The 24,149-nt window shown below is 38.1% G+C and overlaps 1 protein-coding gene across 1 annotated transcript in view; it reads right to left on the bottom strand.

The window, feature by feature from the left end:
• Positions 1-16,924, bottom strand: part of LOC105045080 (N-terminal acetyltransferase B complex auxiliary subunit NAA25) — a 37,658-nt gene extending 20,734 nt beyond the window's left edge. The window contains 13 exon segments of the mRNA XM_073257304.1: positions 513-583; positions 585-713; positions 1,768-1,802; positions 1,805-1,926; positions 1,929-1,941; positions 2,055-2,205; positions 2,549-2,625; positions 10,118-10,236; positions 10,557-10,650; positions 15,838-15,912; positions 16,035-16,153; positions 16,252-16,408; positions 16,777-16,924. Of these exon segments, the coding sequence (XP_073113405.1) occupies positions 513-583; positions 585-713; positions 1,768-1,802; positions 1,805-1,926; positions 1,929-1,941; positions 2,055-2,205; positions 2,549-2,625; positions 10,118-10,236; positions 10,557-10,650; positions 15,838-15,912; positions 16,035-16,153; positions 16,252-16,408; positions 16,777-16,779 (1,165 nt within the window). The 5' untranslated portion in view covers positions 16,780-16,924.
• Positions 16,925-24,149: the final 7,225 nt, after the last annotated feature.

Here is a 24,149-nt window from a genome sequence, read left to right as displayed (position 1 = left end):
TGGGAGCAGCATTCATGAATGTAATCATTGTGATGCTTGTCATAATTGGTAGCCAGTGCACATAACAAAATTCAATAATTACATAAATTGCTCTTAGCTGGGAGCAGTATTCATGAATGTAATCATTGTGATGCTTGTCATAATTGATAGTCAGTGGATAACCAACAAAATGTTCTCAAAGTTCAATGATGACTTAAGAATATAAATTCAATTACCAATTCCAACCACAATCAGACATATATTAAGGCTATCAACTATCGAATGCCCATTGAAGTAAATATTAAGCATATGCACAATTGCTATAACTAGAAGCATAAACATCAATAGATAATTACAAGTCCTAGATGAGTGAGCGACAACATGGCATGTCTAGATTCTTCTATTATAACAAACTAGAAGGAGGATTTCAAGTCTAGGCCATATCATGTGACAATTGACTAAAGTATAAAGTTTGTCACTATGGTTTGAAAAGAAATATACCCGCATACCAATGAAGCAATACAGTTACATACCTCTGATAGGGAGTGTAAACATGACGCCAAAAAGTTCTTGAATCTTAAAACGGTTATAGCCTGGCCCAGTATTTTATTGGTGATGTTGATGGAGTTTCCAAAATGTCCACAAACTTCTCCAATAACTTGGCTTTCTCAGTTTCAGTTAAAATGCAGATGAACATTTCCACATCAGAAGTGAAGGAAGACAAGTGACTGAACCTGCATCTCCCAGATAAAAAGGTCATGAAGAAGTATTTTAATTTCCAGCAGAAGTTAAAGCACTGTATTCGGCCATCTGATGAGACCACAAAGATGTAGGCACTCCAATAATGTCTAAAATTGCTGATCTTTAAACTAGAATTGCACAGGCCATCTTTATATATATATATATATATATATATATATAAGAAACGTGGAAGCAAGAGAATAGCTGAATTACAAGTGGATGGTTGAGTCAGGTCAACAGGCAGCAAAGTAGATGTACATGGAATTGGTGAAACAATCAAAACATGGATCCGCGAGATCAAAAGGAGCAAGCAGAATTAATTCAGTCACAAAATAGTTAGATTAGTTACCATACCATAATGATAGATTTGCTCGATTTGAATAGGATCTACCAACCTAAAATCAGAGAAAATCAGGCAGACAGTATGATGCAACCATTTCCATGAGTTTCCAACCATACACGGTTCGGACTTGTTAAAAGACCATAAAGTCCCCAAGGGTTCAAAGGATAGTTTGACACAGGCAAGCATAACCTTTTTCCCCAGAAATCTTTTAAGTATATCAATTACAATGTGACATTTTGAAAAGATAACCTCGCCAAAGATTAATGACATAGTAGAAATGAATCGCAACCAAACAGAATTTTTTTTTCTGATTTTCAAATGCATCATTTTTTCCAAAAGAGTATAGATAAAGGAACAGGCAGAAGACTGCAAACAAAAAAAAAAGGGTGAATATATTATTATGTGTACATATAAGTGCATGAAAAGTAAAGCAAACTGCAACAAACAATAGAGCATCATCATCATACCATTAATTTCATTACTGTATAATCCATGCACAGTATTTTAGTAAAACATAAATATCTCCTAAAATTTTGCATTTAGTAGGGCAAATCAACAACATCTCAATAAATTTTGGCGTAGTTAGGACAGTCATTTGTTCAATGATAAATTTGTGACTTGTAGTATATCAAGATGTTTCCAATAATCAGAAACACAATTTGATCATGTTCCATATCCGATTTAGAACAAGTATCAAGACAAACCTGTGAAAATAATTAAGCCAAGCCTCCAAAATTTGCCATCATCAGCTTTTCCATGCAGACGGCGCCTTCTTTCAATTTCAATAATTGCCAAGAAAGGACCTCTAATGTAATCATTCTGGATGTCCATTTGTAACATTTGTACAAATGACAATGCCTTGATATGCGTGAATCAAACTGCAGTTACATACTATTCGCAAATAAATCTCCATCTGAAGAACATAAATTACAATATACAAGGAAATGCAATAATAAACAATACAGTCTTTTGCAATAATTAAAGAAGGTACCACTTCCTTGGTCAAATGAGTTGCCTCACAAACTTGAAAATCAACAGAACCAAATGTACATATTTGATCAGCAGTGCTTGCTTTGGACCAGTACATATCATCCTCAAGCAAACAGCCTAAATAATGAAGGAAAGACTCCCAATCATCAGGACTGCCCAACCAGAAAAAGAACCATCACAGTAGAATAAAGGAATGCCAGTATTAGGGATGCAAACTACAAAAGGAACCTACATCAGACCACGCATTACTTCTCTAAAGCAGTAAGCTGAGTACAGTTTAGCAAAGTAATAGCACAAGTATGCTTTTCCTAGCAAGCAGGAACAAGCTCCAATTCACTTCCAACCTTTTTAACAAAATATCATAACTTGCATGGTTGAAGAAATGTTCTAAAATACAGACTTTTTAAGTCCTAAAATACCATAGACTTTTTTAAAGCTAAGGGAAGAATTAAACCAGCATTATTTTAAAGAAATAATTTGTCACGACAGACGTACAATGACTCTAGGGCTTTCTGGAAAATCTCAGCAGCAGCAGCATAGTTACTTGCATGAGCAAGAAACCTCCCTGTCCACTTGAAGTCAAACAAAAATATTAAGAGAAGATACATCTTAGAAGTCATAAGCTAGCACTCCAACAACTAGCACAAAAAACTTGGATCAATTTATGAAAATTTGAGCACATATCAGCATATAAATAAATAACAAAAGAGAGTTTAGCTACAACTGATTTGTAGGTATTGATCCCAAATAGTACAAAAGGCGAATGTGCAGAACCATTTAAATGGAGCTAATCTCATTCTGAAAAGATATAAAATATCTTAAACACAAAAATCGAATGCCCTGAATGTTTCTTATACAGACAAAGAATCGTCAAAAATTGCAAAGGCTGCAATTAAATCACAAAGGGTCCAATTAAAGTTTTAAATCTGGAAGCTTCTTCACACACTAAAATATGATCATGATTCTTGGTGCGGATTTTAAATTTGTGCTGCCTAGCAAGTGTGGTAGCACCCTAGCTCTACCATGACAATATTTTTGGTCCACTTAAAAATAGGCAAAACCTCCAAAACGTTACTATGGACCATACGTGATGTATATAACAATAGGCCATGGAAATTCTCAATCTATATGTCAACTGCCATGAAGTTTGCACCCATAGGATCTTGGTTCTCTATGTGTGCATGTGTATGTTAGAGACACACTTCATTATTCAATATTAAATCACAAAGACATGAATTAACTCATGAAAAATGAGAGGGACAAATGGTCTTGAGTTAACTTATACAGAATTATTATGATTTTTCTTAAATAGAATCATATTGAAGAAGAGAAAAAACTCCGCATATATTTGAGGAAAAGGGTTAACAGAATTTTATTTTTAAAAAAATTCAACAACAAGAAGCCATGAGAAAAGTTGCTCGTATTCCGACAAACCAAGAAGCAAAAAATGCAACATAGCATTTAATAAAAAAACTGCTACATGTGATCAACCTTAAAGAATGGCGAAGCATGAAGGACAAAAATGAATCTCTCGGTTACTCTTTGTATTAGAAGTTTGCATCAAACTTTATGATCTGGTACAGTAACCTCATAGAATGCATCAAACACCTAATATACATCACCATTAAAATTATGGTAGACTATGTTTAATGAAAATCCTATATCCAAATTAAAGTTTAAGAGATGATATTTTGTGGGGCTTTATAAAGCATATCAAACTACAGCAAGGGTAAAAGTGAGGAAGTTGCATTTTTTTTTTCTAGAGAAAAGGAAGTCATGTCATAATAGCACTTGGCATTGCTGCACAACCTTATGAGTGGTTTGCTTCCCAATGCAATGTTATCAGCTGAAATATGACAATGGATGTTCAAATCATCAATAAGACAAAAGACAAAAGCCCCCTTATTTTACATGTATACATATATATGTATATACATATATGCACATGCATGCACACATGCATATCTTTCCCAAGTTAGAGTTCGCCTTTGGTTGCCAACAATCTTTAATACTAAAAACAACTTTTACGGTTCAATGGAAAAAAAACAACCAAGCTTATTTTCTCCATTGAGGCTTCACTCGGAATTGTGCTAGTAACTAGAACCAACTTTCGCATGTAACAAAGACAAGCATTGTTTCCATGCATGGATGCCACAGTAGTGCATCAAACTAGCCTTCAATTAAGCTGTAATGAAGAATGTCCTTTTCCATGGCGATTTATTTGAGAAAGTGTAGTCGGCCTAACCAAACAATGATTGTTAACCACACTGAATTTTACACAAGCTCAAATATGCTGCTTACAAACAAAGAAATTTCAATTGTGATCCTTATGGTTTCATTATATAAACAAAAAACTCCATATCAATTGTTCATCCAGAAGATTTGAACAGTCAACCTTATGATGGCTTCAACACCACCAAACAACGAGCAATCGATGGGCTAAATCATAGTCCTTGTGCATAGCATGGGTTGATTCACTAGATTGTTCTCAGTGATGATCTCACAAAGGTAATCTGGGAGAAAAAAGTCAATCTCTTCACATAGCGCTCCTCCAAAAAGCTATAGTCTGTGTGCTCTATGAAGACAAAACGAACACTGCATGCAATGATGTCAAACATCACCAGTCAAAGCAGCATCTAAAACATCACTTTGCAGCAGACCTTGATTTTGCCTTCTCCATCCATGGTACTTGTCAATAGGTTTCAAATCCTAGTGGTATATGGGGCATCCCACACATCCTGACCTATTTCTTTGAGCAACCGAGAACTAGGTTAGGGGAGATATACAAGGCTTTCATAAGGGTTTCGGTTTTGCTGGCAAGGCATTGGAGATCCAGGAGCTGACGAAAGGGGCATGGCAGACCAAGGATCAAAAGCTTCAGTTTCACCAACACACCTCCCCATCTAAGAAAAACATCAAATATGGGGGCTCAGATTGGGGTGTCTATCACTGCATTTCGAGGGATTTGGGCCGAATTAGGGAAGAGACTGGAGGGGGTAATCATAGAAGAGAGGGGAGGACAGAAAACTGGTTCGAGGAAAAGGAAGGAGTTTAAGGTGGGGAAAATGATTTTAGGAATTTAATGAGGCAGTGCATATAGAGTAGAATAGTCAACGGGTCGGGTTGGGTCGGAATATGGATATCAGATCCGGACCGATCTTAGTTGCTGGTACCAGATCCGGACCCAAATACACGACAGGTCCGGCTTTGAAGTATCAGATCCAGATCCTAATAGGTCCCGAGTATCCGGACCCAATTTTGAGATCTGAAACTCATATTCAAAGTCTCAAAAAAATACGTAATGGGTGCGGTGCGGTAGATCTCAATAGCTGAGGCAGCCTTGGTGTCAGGGTTCGACGAGCGGTGGAAAGGGAGAGGAAGCCGAGACGATAAAGGGCAGCGACGGAGAGATCGGATCTCGACGGAGGACAGTGGTGGAGAGAGAGAGGTAGCCCGGATGGCGGCAAAAATAATGCGAGGCAGAGGGAGGGGTGCGGAGCGACGGAGCCATGGAAGGCAGCGACAGAAGGGAGAGGCGGAGAGGAGATCGGATCTCGGTGGAGAGGGAGAGGAAGCCAGGAGTAGGAGAGGAGGGAGGGCTCGGCACCGTCGAAGAGATTGGATCTCGACGGAGAGGGAGAGTGGGAGACTGAGAGACAGAGAGAGGGAGACTGAGAGACAGAGAGAGGGAGAGGATCTCCTTCTGGAGCGGAGCTCCTCCATCCATGGCCTTGGTGTCGAGGTCCGGCCGCCAGCGAGCGGATCTCACAGTGGAGAGGGAGAGGTAGGCGCCAGAGCAGGAGAGGAGGGGAGGGAGAGGCACTGTCGAGGATACTGAGAGACGGAGAGAGGGAGAGAGAGGGAGAGAGGGATGGGAGAATTCGAGAATAGGGATATGGGAATTGGGATCACGATCTTAGACTCAGTCATCTAGGGCTTTTTTGCCCTTTGAAAATTTTAGACCGTTGAATCTCTGTCTAACAGCTCAAAATATTTTTAATATATATATAATATTATTATATTATATTATTCGGGCCCTGGATCTATCGGGTATGGGTATTAAATATCTAGACCTAGACCCGACCCATCGGATAAATACCCACGGGTCTCGGGCTTGGACCTGGCCTGTTGACCGCTTTAATATGGAGGAAAGGTGCATGGAAAAAGACGTGTCCCTCCACCTTCAGTACTTGAGATTTTTTTTTTAAATATCTATCTTTTGACACTTAAATTAGTTTTAGCCAAGTCCGCGAACCAAAATCGAGACTAATACTGGCCAGCTGGTGGTACGAGCCAGTACGGATCCCGTATTGGACAGACCAATACGAACCGACACAAAAGCGAAGAAAGAAATCAGTGAAGAGGAAAAGAGAGAGGAGAGGAGGAGGGATAATGGAGAGAGAGGGAGAGGGTGGCCAGAGGAGATGCCGACGGTGGCCACAAGTGGATCGTGGATGGGCTCGAAGGATCGCCAAAGCCTCCGCTTCTTCCCCTAAATCTCAGTCGAGAGAGAGAGGGAGGGGGAGGGAAAGAAAATGAGGGAGGAGAAGCTGGCAGATAGACCACCGGATGGCCTCTAGCCAGCCATCGTGGCCGTCGGATAATGAAATCACAGCCTACAGCTTTGCGAGCGGAATTTTTTTTGAAGAAACCCCAATCACAGTGAAGACGACTTCACTATTCATTATTGTTTAAAAAAAATGCAATGAGCAAAGATGGTCACCCCTGTTCCATGGCCGCAGCTCCGTCTGTGCATTTTTCATCGCTCAGTGGCTACGACGGCCACCTGACATCCTTTGGTGGCCTCTCCACCAACTGCACCTCCCTCCGATACCCTTGCTCCTTCTTTTCTATCTCTCTCGATTAGACGTCCTATCAAATGACACGGAGTCCCCCTCTCTCTCTTTCTCTCTTTTCTTCTCTCTCATCCGGTGTTCCATTTGGCTAGCCGAACCGTCCCAATTTTCAACCGATATAGCTCAGAATATCCTGAACCACTCGATTCGTGATAATTCTGGTTATAGTTATTCTTCTTCAAGAAAGTTAAAGTTTTGCTTGATCGGTTAAGGGGGAAGATTTAAAATTTTGTGCATGCATGCATGCATACATACATACATACATATATATATATATATATATATATATATATATATATATATATATATATATAAAATTATATTTTTTATATTTTTTTGTATGGGCACTTAGATTTTATAATTTTTTAGTCTTATAGCTTTCATGTACCCATATCTGCACTTGCTTCAAGCTATTAAGGTCATGAACATTAGCCCCGACCCCAAATGAAGATATAAAATTTAACAAGAACCAATAAAGGTAAAAAATAAATGCAATAAGATTTACACACAACCTTTATATTCTATTTTAACAATCACTTATAAAAAATTTGAAGTACACAAAAGATTAATGTTAAATTTTTAGTCACAAAAATCAATATATACAAATAGCATATATAAATATAATTATATGCCTTCTGACTTACATCACTCAATAGGGCTAATGTACCCTAAATACATTATTTTTGAAGTTTGAATACATTTTAAAAACCAAATAAAACAATAAAATATCTAAGAAAAACTTAAAAAATAACAAAAACAAAAAATGGTGTATACCTAGCCAAGCTAGCAATTGAGATGGGGCAGCAATGGTGTGTCTTGTTCCATAGGAAACCTAGGATGCCCCATCCCATGAGATTTAAAATCTTACTTGTCATCACAATAAAGTTACAACTCCAATTTAAATAGTCATACATCTTAATGCATCATGGGAGCAACACCCTCAAAGATTATGAATCCAACCCATTATCATAAGTTGGTGGGTGCTAATATCAACTAGCTACCCATGTGGTTTGGTGTCCAAGCCATTAAATTATTGATCATTGTTCCAACCATTATAGCTTTCTTATATATTCTTTTGATAATTTTATGGAACCATTATTGGCTGTCCTTTAGATCTCCATGTAAGAGCATCAAGCCTTCATTGGTGCTAATTAAGCTCAAGATTTACTACTTGGTGTTTTACCACTAGCTTTTGCATGCTCTCTGGGCACTCAAACTTGTGGAAGAGCAAACAGAAAAAAAAATTTTTTAACATCCCTCTTCCAAGCTGGGATACGTAATGAACCTTAGAACACAAAGATTATCTAATTTCAGCAGAACAATGCCAAGTTGGATGCCGGACTGTACTCATGGATTCATTTGAATGTGAGAATAAAGAGTCACTAAGGCTACTAGAAATTTGGTTTTCATGCAAAAGAAAAAATATCAAGATAACCTCTTTGACTAGGGATTTTATGCTTCAACCATTTCTAGTCCCTAAAACTAATGAACAAATACCTCAAAGAATTTATCCAAGAACTCTCAAATCATTAGTAGTTTTCAGTAACCATAAGAAAATTTCTCAATATTGCACTTCATGGGTAAGATCTAAGAGACAACTGCCAATGCCAATGTCAGATCTGGATATTGATGTTTGTTTTATGTGCATGTTGTAATTCAATAACCTCTACCATTATCATGCAAAATCCACTGATTGTTTCACATAAGCCACGATAGATATATTCTTATTTTTAGTTTAGAGTCCCCTTATTCATTCTTCAGCAATAACTAGAGAAGACTATAAAAACCAAATCAAGGGGGGACAAGGGGGGAGAGGGAGTGGGAGAGGGAGAGAGGAGAAGAGAGACGAGGAGAGTTAGTCTGTGTATCATATTGCAAACAATTTTGATTGATAGAGGACAGCCATTCATCAAACAAGTTCTGGAAAATACCATGCATCACACATTCTGAGAAATAGTAAATTACAAGCCGAATACACAAGCAAGACGATATAAGCTATTTTAAATTTCTAATCATGTATTCTGAGCCAATGGAGCTCCTGAGATCATTCATGATAGCTGTACAGGTCTATCTACAACATCGTAGTCCACTTTGAAATCCAGAGATAGTATAGGTCTATCAACAGCATCATATTCCAGATAGACTGACACTTGCATCTTCTCAATTTGTCTGAATGATAAAACACCAATTTCACATCATGTAATGGAATTCCATTGTGTAAACAAAATCTTATTATGTTGCCTAGGACTCCTGTTGTAGGATCATATAAATTATAAACCATTATCAAACTCCAAAAATCCTCTCCGCATTTCTTTTGATGCTCAAGACTATGAAGTTCTCATTGCATCGAAAATTCAAATTCAAAGTAGTTCATGTACATGCCACCACCCGGCCCTCTTGTCAACACTGTTATAATTTGATAGAGAGCATTTGATAGATCGATCCATCCAGAATGTCATGTAGTTGCTATTGATTCACTACTGCCAGAAATAAGTCCAGGGTGACCAGCTGGGAAAACGTATACTGTTCATCCCTTGAAAGAAATATAACTTCTAAAAATTTGATTTTCTTCTCATTTAGGGCACTTCATATTTTAGTTATGTTTTGGCAGCTTCACTGCATCACTCCCCAAGGGATGATGAAACCTTGTTCAATGATGTATCTAACTCTTCAAACCACTAGATTCTGGTGACATTCTAGCTGATAAGATGGTGTCTCAGCACCATCATCAATAATCTCAAGAGGAGACTTCCAATAAAAGCATGCAAGCTTTATTTACGCAGCTTATGCTAATGTCGTTTCTCAAACATTATTTATGCAAGACAAAAATTTTAGATGGGTGCCCTTGTGCGTTAACATAACCAAATTAGTTAGTTTGCAATGATACACAGGAGATTATGACCGAAACAGATACATGATGGTCCAAAACAAGTAACAACAGGGTCCTATACACACTAATAACTTATTTTACATATTAAATCAAGAAGCTAATTCATGCTCAAAAGAAGTAACCCAATGGGAGAACAATCTTCACACTATCTTCCTGGCATGACATTTGTGTCATAAAGAATAAAGTGTCCCCGCATGCAACTGACTTAGTCAACTTGTCAATAATGATTTCATTAAAGCTGAAGAAAATGAGGAAAGATGGACGAATATAAATCTGACTACCCCATTAAATACAGAAGAAATGGAATTCAAAAACTACCTGCATGCGTAACTTGTCCTCCTCTATTGTTATAAGAGATCCCAAATCACCAGAAAGAACTTCCAAAGCAGCTTCATACTTTGCTTGTTGTTCCAATATCGAGATATACATAACAAGAGCTGGCATTGAATTTGACAAGTTCTCTCAATAAAAGTAAATTAAATTCTAGATAAGGACCTACAAAAGATATTGTGCAAAAGATAAAGGGAAACAAAGACAGTCCATGTAAAAGCCCATGCATGCATGCATTTAGTACATGAGATGTGCGATGGGGACATCTTGGGTAATATAGAAGGCTAAAGAAGAAATAAGTACCCAAGATCTCCCTAGTACACAACCTATGTGGGACTAAATATATGCTTGTATAAGCACCCAAGATCTCCCTAGTGCACAACCTATGAGGGACTAAACACAGCCCATATGGGCTCTCACAGCCTACCTTCTGGCTCATGCAAACTATGTGAAGATATGTGCCTCTTAAGTAAACCCTCAGCTAACGACAATAGTTTCTCATCCCCACTGCCACATAATACCTGAGCCATGTAACAAATTATTAGAAAAGCAGTCACTACTAATTTGAGATATAACACTAGTCTGGGAAAATAATTAAGAGGACACTAACATGTTACATGTAGTAAAGTAAGCATGAGCTCTATCAGCAACCATATGCCCCAGAGCAAGTGTGCATCTCATACAATACACTGGGAGGTCAACAGAATGCTTGGAACAACAAGGAGAATGTTCAATTTACTTGGATGGTGTTTTCTACGAGCATAAGAGCTGGAAAGGGATCTTATGCTAGCTAAATACCAAATGCAAAATGGGCATGGAACTGGAACAACATATGCCCCTCAAACCATCTTATTCTCTTTTTTTAAAAAAAAAAAAATTGCATAGGCTATTCCATGTCCAACTTGGAAAAAGCCTTATGCCCATTGTTTGCCAATTCCACCCCTTCAGATTGTGCCCTTAACTTTAATTTTATATTATATAATCATATACCATATAATCAAGTTCTATTACTAGTACTGACTAGACAGAAGTATACATACTAATACCAACATAGTTTTTTTTTTTTTTTTAAACACCCAGACATGGTATCGGCCGATGCCACGCAGCATGGGCCAATACAATACGGAACCAAGTGGTGCAGCGCTATTTCGCTCAATTTGGAGCAATTTGGATGGGTTTTGCTGATATACAGAGCCGAATCGAACCTTGACACCATGTCAAACCTCAATACCATGCCAGCACCATAGTCAAATATACTTGGTACAAGACAATATGGCAAACCTTGATATAAAAATATCGATATGACAATAAATATTAATTATAATATAATACATTGAATTATATGATATTAATAGCATAAATATTTCATTATAATGAAATGCTATGGTACTATTATATTATATTATTTATAACATCTTAATGTTATAATATATGACATGTTATAATAATTATTAAATAGAATTGTAATAATATAATATTTATTATCAATTTCAATAATAATAAATAAGATATTATCATAGAATCTATGTTTACAATTTACACATATAATTTTTATCTAATCATAACTTATTTAGCATACTGATTTTTTATTTCTTGTTAAGCACAAACAGTATAGCATATAATGATATTTCTAACAGATTAGTCCTATTCCTTATACTATGTTATATTACAACTACAATATTGATCATCATGTTATATAAATATTTATATCAGATGACCAACAATATAGAATTAAAAATATAAAACAATATCTAATATAGGATTACAATATAACAAATATTATAATATGGTTTATCTAAAATGACATATAATATAGTCATATATTTTATTGATTATAGTAAATAGAAATTTATCAGTGATGATATTATCTTTAATATTATATACTAGTTGCAACGATTCTTTAATATTGATATTGTTTATAACATCATATAAACACCATAAGATATAAATAAATCATATTGTTAGAATATAATTTTATAAAATACTACTATAATATTTAAAGCATTAATATATTTTATTTATATTATGTTCTTTGAATGATATAATATAATACTATAACATTATATTATGATATCACTCTTTAATATTAGTATTATATCTAGATTGTTAAAGTTATAATTAAAATATTAGTATCATCATATAAAATATACTATAAAAGCTAAAGGTCGTTTTGCCATTTCAAATGGACAATATATTCCAACTTTCAGTTAATTTTGACAACAAAACAGAATTTGGTACAAACACCTAGCATAGCTTTGCTTATCATTGTTTTCCTTGTGTTTCTAACAAATGCCACCTGGAAGTGTGGCAGACACAATAGAAAACTAAGTAAATCTGGTGGAGTATTTAAAACATACTAGCGATGACTATATAATAAATCGGAATGAATCAAAATGAGAAATCAATTATCTACTTACTGAACTTTACCAATAACCTCTATTACCACATTCTGCATCATATTGTAATCTACCTTAGGCCAAGTAAACAAGCAATGGAATTATCCTGGACAACCACGGCTGATGTTTTTTGTTGATTCATAAAATTTTACCATAGCCTATTGAATTTTAGGTTCCAAAAAAATCTAAGATGTTGATGTAGAATGGGGGGAAGAACAGCATACTTGGATGTGACTGTAACAAGGTAACCATCCAAAGCAGGTGCATGTCAGACACATATAACATAATACAACTAGAACATACATGTTCACCAAATCATAGCTCTTGACCTAGTGTTAGACGGACATAAGTCCAACTTCAAAATGTCATAATGACATGTTTGACGAGTCACTGCATGTCAATTGCATGCTATATGAAAAGGAAGCAAAAGTCAGGTCTTTAGGGTTATTGAAGAGTAAAAGTTGTCCGACACGCGAGCCCAACACAACTCTCCACCAAATCCAAATGGGAAAAGAAGAGAAGGAACTTGGGAAAACTATTTCTTAAGACCCTTCACTTTATTGCTAGCCTTTCATCTTTCATGCCGGTCACTACTTGTTTCTATGCCCTAAGCCTAAGGAAATGGAGAGTGATGGGAAAGGTAATCTAAGAATTGCTTTCTTAGAAGGTATGAAAATGGAATATAATCGAGATGGTGAACCAGGGCGCTTTTGAAGCCAAAATGCCTACTGTTCCAACGGCACTCCATAGAGAGACCAGTTTACAGCTTTTTCACATACTTCTAATTTGACAGTCCTATGACATGGTGAATGGTAACATTTAACTCACAAAAAGATAAAGAAAAAAGAAAAGCACAACTGATGCCAGGCAGCTATGAAGGAGCAATCGGAGGATGACACATCAATTGTGATTTGTGAATCATTTGTTCAAAATTTCGGTAATTAAACTAATGAAACAGAAATTTCACACAAAGAAGTTCAAATTTAAAACAGAAAAGTTACAAGAAATGCCCCATCACTCACCTATTGCTTCAAATCAACTAATATTTCTAGAAGTATTTATCTTTTAATAAATATCTTATTGCATACTTTCATTATATATTATCATTTGGATCAGTTTATTGAAACGTTCCATTTATGGCCACATCCAATTGTCTCCTGATACTGAATCAGACTCTTGTGCCCACATCCATGTAGCATTGTTTTCACCCTATCATCAAGTAATGTTCTCGTTTTACCTTTAGCCACTGGGCAGATTCTTTTTACCTTTTTTGCTGATTTGGAAAGCATTTTGTTCAAATCTCAACTTTGGCATCTTTTCCTCCTTTATGCTTATGCATTTTTGCATGTATAGCATGTGACCAATTATATTCTTACTGTTATGCTTGAGTCATAGCCCTTATTGGTGACTCAAAAAATTATAGGATAAACTGGTGTTAGCTCTTCAACTTATTCTTATGCAAGAGCTTATGACCATTAAGGATGCTTGAAGTCACACCAACTGCAATGAGGGAATCTCATTTTAAAGAAATATTAGGGGCATGCGAATATCACTGAATATTGCATCTCAGTATGCCTGACAAGTACCTTCCAAGTTTAACCCTCAAAGTTCCTGCACATTTATCAACTATAAATTTTGACCATGTAAACAACCTACACATAAACTTCAATGGTTGATCATAATACTATCATCATGTGATTATAGCTGACTTCAATAAAAATTAGTTGACCTTAGATTTTTTTTTTTTTTTTTGGCATTTTCAGACCTTCTATTTAGGTAATTTTTAGAGTCCTATTTTAAGTAGGATTTGTGTGAAAGATTCCCAATTTAGGCATACGTTGGGTTGGATAAGTTATAGCATGTGAGGATTTTTTTTCCATTGTTTTAGGTGTCTTTCTATATGATATTGTGGGATTCTGGATTTTTCCATTCTAGGAATTTTGGAGATTAGTTACCTGGTAGGAGTTCTAGTTTACTTGTAAAAACAAGACAGAAAATTATGAAGGGACATAGTAAACTGGCTCAAAAGGTATTATATGTGAATTATTTGAAAGAAATTAAAGGTTTGATGCCAGGTTTGACCCTCTTGTTTTTCCCGTCTTTCAGCTCCCCTCCTCCAGTTCTCTCCTGTCATCTTTATTTTTGCTTATAACAACTGTATTCTGCATACACTAGTTCCTGAATCAGTCATACATCAATTACCCACTTTCACATTTAGCTTGGAATCACTTGGAATCTTTTAAAACCTCAATGCTCCTCTCCACCCATCACATAAACACTACAACAAGTTTTTTTTTTTTTTATTTGACCCTTTATTTTTCCTTAATCTCAAACTTTCATCACTGCTGAGCAGCAAGCAATCATCTTAGATCTATCACCCAGTCTACTCCTCTCTCCAACTCCTTCCACACATTCACACATGGCAGTCCAACCCCACTAACCCTGCATCAATAGACCAAATAGGCTTTTTCTACGCTAAGTACTACCAAGTTACTGTTCAAAATCTGCCGGAAATTTATTTGTCATATGACCAACAAGGTTATCAATAGGTTATCAATCATTATTGAGCATCCTCTAAGTTTACAATTTAAAAAACTATTAAACCCAAAATATAACCTAAGTTCACAAATCACAACCATAAGGATATCTGATCCAAACTTCTCTGAGCATTTACTGACCCTTCAAGAAAAAAAATTAAGAGTATGCCTGGACATCCAAAAACATAATTCAATGAGTATTATCTTTTGGTATGGGAAAGGATTTGAGGAAAAAAAAATTTACTACGGTAGCAAAGCTTAAAAAAAACAGATGAGTTGTGAGTTCCATTATTACAATTGTTTAGGCACTTTTATTTGTGTTTGGTTGTCCAAATTCCTAGTACTGGGTTCCCCAGTAGCCTCTTGTGAACCAACGAAAATACTCTTCCACCCAATCATTTCACCTAAATAGGTCCCGCTCATGTGGGAAAAATTCGCATAAATACCAAATCAGCCATGTAAATTCAAGATGCCTTTTTATCAAACCATAACTAAGGTTGATTAAATCAGCACGTACTAGTTATTAAACTAAAATATAATTCTGTACTAAACTAAAATATAGCAAGTGCTATCCTCAGAAGATTGTTTAATCCCATAGGCAACAAATATTACCAAAGGGCATGGATTATAGGATGCTGCTTTAGTAAGATACTTCATGATAACATAATCACAAAGTGAACTGATGAGTATAAGCTAATACAATTGAAACTACACAACAGATGAAAATAAAACAAAGAAGAAATGGACAAGGAATACATAAAGTTAGCATGAAAACCTGTAATTGTATGCTGCAAACTGCCCAGAGCAAAAACCTTTCTTCTCCCACAATTTTGTACATTTTGATTGCTATCTGCCAAAAGGCACACAAAGAAGCATTAAATACGGCAATATAAGGCTACTGGCATCAAATGCCAATTACAAGAAAAGGCAAGGATCAAGCAAGGAAGTAACATGCCACAGATACCATCAAACCTGTTGTTGTTTCACGAATGAGTACTCATGAACATAACAGTTGAAAAGACCCATCATTATTTCCAAGTTGTTTGGATATTTTCCACAAGCATGCTCATAGCAAGAAGTAGCCAAATCCACTGTAAGAATATGCTCAACCAAACTCAAGATGTTAAAAAAATATATATTGTTAGAACTAGGAAATGAAATTTAAATGAAAAAAAGAATGTAGACAGACAGCAATTGAGCTGATGGAAAACAATCTGTAAAGTGCTGAGAGTGAGGTCATCAGTGTGAACAACATTATCTGAATGTAACAGCTCCTTGGCATTTAGACAAACACTAAGTGCTTCATCAGGCTTCCCCATTTTCTCCAAAATAAGAGCCTTGAGTGCCTGCAAGAAATAAATTTCCAAATTGGATTTAATGATATTTCACAACCAATTGGAGACCAGAGGAATAAAAATATGTAACAGGTAACAAGTAGAATACATACTTGCATACATGTGCACATATGTACAGATACAGTTACATAAATATATGCAGAACAACATCATATAAAGTCTAACAGTACTTCAAACAAGAGATGCAGTGGTACAAATATGATAGATGACCTTAGAGAAATACAAGGACCCAGATGGTCATAACATGGATGACCTGCATTATGTTAACTGGAACTAAAAAGAGAAGTTCAAGGCATACAAGGACTAGGATTAAAGTTGTGCGAGACAGATAAATTTTGCAAGGATAATGCACCCCATACCATTGTGATAGGTTTTTCCACCTAACGCCATGACCCTCATATAACAAAACTACATCACAAGTATAGAATTCACCACAGAATAGACTGAAAATGGAGATACCAGGGAAATGTAAACAAAACTATCTCAGGGTTTGAAACCAGAGAACTGGGCTAGGTTCAATTAACAACCCAGTCAAAAAATTACTACATCCAGGACCAAACATCTTTTTTAGTTTCACAAATTGTCAACTAATCATAATTTCTCTGAAGATTTCTGAAAAAAAAAAAAAAAAATTAAAATAACATTGTGTTGGGGTGGATGTCTGGCCAGGACACCACCTCCCAAGATCCTTTCAGTACCACGCGATGCAGCAGGAAGAAAGAAGAAACAAAACAAAAGGAAAAATAATCAAAATACGTGAATCAGCCACAAAAGGGCTCGCCTCCACGGGGCATGCAAACTTCACTATGAAAAAGAAAATTTTACAAGAGGAGACCTCACCCTCAACCCTTGTACACCCAATTCTCTCTCACATAAATTTCCCCTCACAAAAGCGCTCTCTCTCTTGGAGACCCCCCTGAACCCCTGAAGAGCCTGGCGACCGCTGTCCAGGAGCCTCCTGCTCCTTCTCTCTCAGCGCCCTAGCCTCTCTCTCTCCTCTGGTTCGTACGGCGGCGAGAAATCGAACCCACACCCTCTCTGTTACCTCACAGGGCCTTTTTAAGGCTTAAACCTAGTTTAAAACTTGATTAGAGAGGCATTAGGAGTCCTAAACAAAGCCAAAAAACCTCCTGGACCGTCGGATCAAGACCGGGAGCCTCCTCTGGGCCCTTAGACCGTGCTCCGGTCCACGGAATAGTACCGTGGACCGCGAGAAACGAGTGGGAAATGCCCATGCGGTCCACAGGCTGCGCCGTGGACCGCCCGGTCCACGGTGGACCGGGGCAAGGGGCCAGCAGGCCTGGGTCGCGCGTCCCGCGCGGGCCTGAGTCCCGCGTCCCACGCGGGCCTGGGACGCGCGTCCCGCGCGCCGCCGCCTGCGGCCGCGCCGCTGCCGCCCGCCGCCGGTCGCCGGCGGTCCTCCGCCGCCTCGATTCTCGTGCTGACTTCAAAAGCTCGTATCTCCTCCATCCGAGCTCCGATTCAGGTGATCTTGGTCTCGTTGGACTCCGTTTTTCACCGCGAACCTCGCTGTGGGCTCAATGTGGACTGAATCTCGAGGCGTCAAATCCTAACAATCTCCACCTCGACTCGATATTCGGCCTCCTCCAAACTCCGAGAGCTTCTGGATCTCCTCGCCCCCATGCCCTGGGGCAATCGCCTGCTGATCATGGATGGGCAAACATGGGAGTCGAGCCAGGCTGCTCGATCCCATCTCCGTCGTATGCTGTGCTCCTCCTGACCTGAGACCTGCTCGGGGCATCATCCTGCGGCAATAGGAATCTTACCTTGCGACGTCGCCTCTCGTCCTCCCGAGTCTCCTGTCTCGTGCCCGATCCGCCTCCTGGAGCTCCACCTCGCTCTGGGCTCCACCTGGCTCCCGATGCTCCACCTCGCACTGGGCTCCCTGCCAGGTAATAATGTCCTCTGCTCCCCTTCTTCCCCTCCAGCACAATCCTATCGCCGCGTAGCACCCTCAGGATTCCTCCACCAGCTACCGTCCTGTAGCCTCTCGAATCCAGTCTGCTAAGTGAGATAAGATTCCGCCTGAAATCGGGTATGTATCGGACCTCCCCCAATCTCCTCACTACACCATCATGTGTCCTCCAGCTGACCGTCCCAATGCCTCTGATCGCACAGCTCGATCCATTCGGCAGATATACAGTGCTCTCACTGTTCTCTAGGGAGTCAAACTGCTCCTCTCTGCAACACACATGATAGGGGCATGCAGAATCTAATATCCACTGCTGGAAGAAGCAGATACCTCGTCAGATATCTCAAAGACATCTCCATCTAAATCACTGCCGGCCGTTGCTACAGCAGCCACCGTCCGATTTTTCAGTTGAGGGCAATCTCTGGCTAGATGCCCCAACTCCTCACACCGGTAACACCTGATTTTGCTCAAGTCCCTCCTGGACTTAGACCGTCCTCGTTGCGATCTCCTGTCGCTCCGTCTACCACCTCCTGCATCTCCAGAAGCCACCAAAGCTGAGCTATCGCCACCTGAGCTCGAAGCTGGGTTCTCCCTCCTGAGAACCTCGTTCTGGAGTATCGCCGCGGTGACCTCGTCCATCTTGATAGTGCTCTTCCCCACTAGAAGAGCAGTCACCAAGGACTCGTACGAAGAGGGAAGCGACGCCAGCAAAACCAGCGCCCTGGTCTTCTCCTCAACATTCTCGCCAACGCTGAGAAGGTCAGTGAGGATCTTCTGGAAGTGGTTCAGATGTTCCTGCACGCTCTGTCCCTCAGTCATCCGCAGTTGGTAAAACTGCCTCCAGAGGAAAAGAGTGTTGGTGAGAGACTTCGCTATGTAAACTCCTCGAGCTTCGACCACAGCACCGTCGGGGAAGTCTCGCTCAGCACATGGATCACCACCTCATCCGCCAGGTACATGCGGATGGTACTCACCGCCTGCATCTGTAGATTTCCAATCCCGCACCTCCATGGTGGTCGGCTTCTCATCGCACAAGAGAGCATCGATCAACCCCTGTTGGATGAGCACGTCCTTCACCCTTGCCTGCCACAAGGAGAAATTGCTCTTACCATCAAACTTGTTGATCTCCATCTTGATTGTTCCTGTTTTCTCCATCTTCAGTCTTGCTCACCACCGCTGCAATCTGCGTCCTTATACCGCTTTGCTCTGATACCACTTGTTGGGGTGGATGTCTGGCCAGGACACCACCTCCCAAGATCCTTTCAGTACCACGCGATGCAGCAGGAAGAAAGAAGAAACAAAAAAAAGAAAAAACAATCAAAATACGTGGATCAGCCACAAAAGGGCTCGCCTCCACGGGCATGCAAACTTCACTATGAAAAAGAAAATTTTACAAGAGGAGACCTCACCTTTAACCCTTGTACACCCAATTCTCTCTCACATAAAGTTCCCCTCACAAAAGCTCTCTCTCTCTTGGAGACCCCCCTGAACCCCTGAAGAGCCTGGCGACCGCTGTCCAGGAGCCTCCTGCTCCTTTCTCTCAGCCCCTAGCCTCTCTCTCTCCTCTGGTTCGTACGGCGGCGAGAAACCGAACCCACACCCTCTCTGTTACCTCACAGGGCCTTTTTAAGGCTTAAACCTAGTTTAAAACTTGATTAGTGAGGGATTAGGAGTCCTAAACAAAGCCAAAAAACCTCCTGGACCGTCGGATCAAGACCGGGAGCCTCCTCTGGGCCCTTAGATCGCACTCCGGTCCACGGAATAGTACCGTGGACCGCGAGAAATGCGTGGGAAACGCCCACGCGGTCCACAGGCGCGCCGTGGACTGGGGCAAGGGGCCAGCAGGCCTGGGTCGCGCGTCCCGTGCGGGCCTGGGACGCGCGTCCCGCGCGCCGCCGCCTGCGGCCGCGCCGCTGCCGCCCGCCGCCGGTCGCGGCGATCCTCCGCCGCCTCGATTCTCGTGCCGACTTCAAAAGCTCGTATCTCCTCCATCCGAGCTCCGATTCAGGTGATCTTGGTCTTGTTGGACTCCGTTTTTCGCCGCGAACCTCGCTGTGGGCTCAATGTAGACTGAATCTCGAGGTGTCAAATCCTAACACATTGTGAATGCAGCTGTTACATAACCCTCCAGCATCTGCTACATCACAGCCCAATCTGTGTTAGATTACATGCACCTATGATGTATCTGGCTACGTTTGCTGATGGTAACATGTGCCTGATTCTGCCATAGCTCAAAACACAAATATGACCATATCACTTTTGTTGAGGAAAGGAAAAACAGACAACAAAAGTACATCAATATATCATAACGTAGGGTAGGAGATTTCAAAATGGACAAGTTAATCTATAAAATATAGCTTCCTTCTTTTTAATGGTTTATTTTTGAAAGCATATTTTAAGAGTAATTACGATATCCTGATTTAGGGTTTAATTTCGTTAAAAGTCTTGATTAAACCTGAACAAAAGCAGGTGTTATAACCAAAAGGCAGTCCCAGTAGATCATTTGTTCCCTTTTCAACCATAAAACAAATGTTCAGTAAATCTGTCACATGCTCCAGCTATCATGGTAATGTGTGATATGACACACACTTGATAAGAGCTCCACAACATGTTGATATGGTGATACCAAAATAATAAAATGTGAGATCCACCTGAATTTTTAAAAAACCATGTTGCTGGAAAAAAATTTCTACTTGTCAATCACGGCCAACTAAGACACATCTTGATATTATTATTTGAAATTCTACTTAACAAAGTAAAAAACCACAATTAGCACTGCCTTTGTGAAAACTGATGAAAACAACATTATACACATTAACTGCTATTTAAGCATCATCATGTCATGTTGCTTTCTATGATAGTTCCTTGCTCATGCACATGTCCCTTCCTATTTCAACTTCCACTTTAGACAACCAAAGGCCATTGTCTTGTCAAGCTTTACAAACTTTGAAGTTTGAACCATCAAAATCCAAATTGTAAATATGACCTCTCCTACTAATGCAATGTTCCTGCATGTATCTTACAAATTATACTCATCAAACATGTGCAAAGAAAAGAAAAAGTATACCTCCTTGTTGCATGCACCCGCGTGCACAACATTGGATCCTTTTTATGAACCATTTACAAAGGTAAAGGACCTTGACCATTTCAATTTTGTTACACAATAATCCAATCAATCGATCAATGCCTATAAAGTAACAAATGATTCTTCCTATGTGAACCCACACAAAATCTTCTGATGTATCATCATAAACCTTTTTAGTGCCAACCTTGAAAGAAAATAATTTGGCTCACTTTTCAATTTGCACATCAATAACTTCAAATGTAACAGATAATAAGCAATTCTTATAGTAACTCTTTCCTATGAAGTTTCTTAATTGCATTTAATAAGTAACTTTCTTTGTCATACTGTAACTTATTTTCTTTTTATATATTTACTAAAGCTTTCTATGTCACCCTTCTCTTGAAGGTTTCTTGTAATTTGCAAGGTTTGGCATATGGAACCAATTCATGTCAACTATGCTTTTTCAATTATCCCTAGCAGATTCTTCCACTCATATCCATTTTTTAAGGTCGTCCAAACAAATCCTTTTATGGTTGCAAGTAGGGGTGAAAGTGGTATAGATAATATCCATCCAGATCCAATTTTATATCCGAATCAATCCAAATATGGACAGAAATTTGAAGATCTGATTAATATCTATATTTTTATCTATATCCGTCAAAGAAAAATGGATATGGATATGGATAAACAACTATTCGATCCGTATCCGAATATCTGAATCTATCTGTAACCCTAAATAATATTATATAGCACTTATTAATTTTAAAAAAAATATATGCAACAATATAAAAGAAAATGAAAAAGAAAAAAAAAGAAGAAGGAGAGAGGCTTTCTCTCTCTGCTTTCTCTCTCTCCCTCTTTTCTTCTCTCTACTTTCTCTTTCTTTCTCTAATCTCTCTCTACTTTTCTCTCTATTTTCTCTCTCTAAGTTATTTCTCTCTCCTAAGATTTTTTAGAATCTTGAGAAGAATAATGATGAATTTAAATAATCCTAGTGATGAATTTTTGACCTGTGATCGTCGGACTGTACGCCGACACCCACTTTGATCAGATCAGATATTTTTAGATTTTATTTTTCATGATTTTATTGAATTATCTACATGATAATTTCAGCATGATTTGATATGATCGATCGAATTTATTGAATCATATCATCTGAAGAGTCCAAGATAAATTTCTCTCTCTAAAATTTTTTCTCTCTAAAATTTTCTCTCTCTAAGATTTCTCTCTCGATCGATTTCTCTCTCTAAAAAAGATTAGTCAATGAAAGAATTTTTTTAATATTTCTGATCTGATGAAGAATTCTGATCCATGATTGTCGGACAGCGTACTGGACCCACCTTAATTAGATCAAATATCTTTAGATTTTATCATCCATGATTCTATTGAATTATCTATGTGATAATTTCAGAATGATTTGATTAATTTATCTTGATCTGATCAATCGAATTTGTTGAACCGTATCATCTGATTATTACAGATTCATCTTCATGAATTTCTCTCTCTAGAATTGTATCTCTCTAGAAGTTTTTTTTTTAAAAATTTATCAAAAAAAAAATTATTTTGATGAGTTTGAGTGATGATGAGTTTGAATGATTCTAGTGAAAGCATCCTGATTCGTAGTTGTCGGATAGTATGCCAGCACCTTGATTAGACCATGAATCATTAGATTTGATCATCCATGATCCCGATCTAGCCATGACTTAATTAGATCATGTTAATTTCACCAATCGAGATATTGGATTAATCGTAATGTTGGATTGTGTCATCTGATCAATTGAATTGTACCTTATGAATTTCTCTCCTTTGATTTTCTCTCTCTATTGATTTTATAAAATCAATGAAGAAACTTCGATCCTATCACTTCGAATCTGATTTGATCTGATAGTCAAATTTGGATCGTTTGTGTCCTAATTAGATTTGTTAGATGAAATTAGATGATCGGACCTAATTTAAACCGTTGAATATGGTATTCGTATCTTTTCTAATTATTGAAATTGATCCTGTATAGGATTGTGGATGTCTGATCATGAGATATCGTTATATGGTTTATGAACAAAATTTTGGAGGAAAATTTATAGAATTGTGTGGATTTATTGGAATGCGTTCGAGTAAGTAATGTTTACTTTTTTTAATTTATCGATAAATTATAATATATTTTTCTGACATAAATTATGAATACGATGCATGAATTGGATGAATGATATTTTATTATGAAAAATATCTTATTCGAAATGTTATGATGAAGTATGATTGAACATATTGATTTCATAATGCATTGTATTGATTGATTTTGATATTACATGATTATATATTTTTTTTATTGAAATTAGAATATGAAACATGATTTATAAAGAATTCAAGAATAATATGAATTGACAACCTGATTATGTAAAGGACCCCGCTAATGGGGCATATATGTTGGCAATTGATTTATCCTGAGGGTTTATGTCGTAGAGAGACCAGCGACAAACCGCCAGAAAGACCAGTGGTTCCGAAGGATTTTACTGCCAGCTGATTCGCAACTCATCGTAAGAAAATACACGTGTTATGACCCTGCCACAGAAAAAATATGGTCATAGTCATAGTTGACGAAAAGAACTTAAGAACGAAAAAATTAAAATCTTGAAAGAAACTCGAATTTTTGAAAAAAAAAAAATTTAGTATGAATTATATTACATAATCAAAATTGATTTCAAATTGATGAACTCTATATGCTTATTTCTATAAATGAT

Source organism: Elaeis guineensis, chromosome 5 (genome assembly GCF_000442705.2).
Source record: "Elaeis guineensis isolate ETL-2024a chromosome 5, EG11, whole genome shotgun sequence".
Lineage (NCBI taxonomy): Eukaryota > Viridiplantae > Streptophyta > Magnoliopsida > Arecales > Arecaceae > Elaeis > Elaeis guineensis.
Note: the sequence above shows the minus strand (reverse complement) of the source record. Positions and strands in the feature narration are given on the sequence as shown.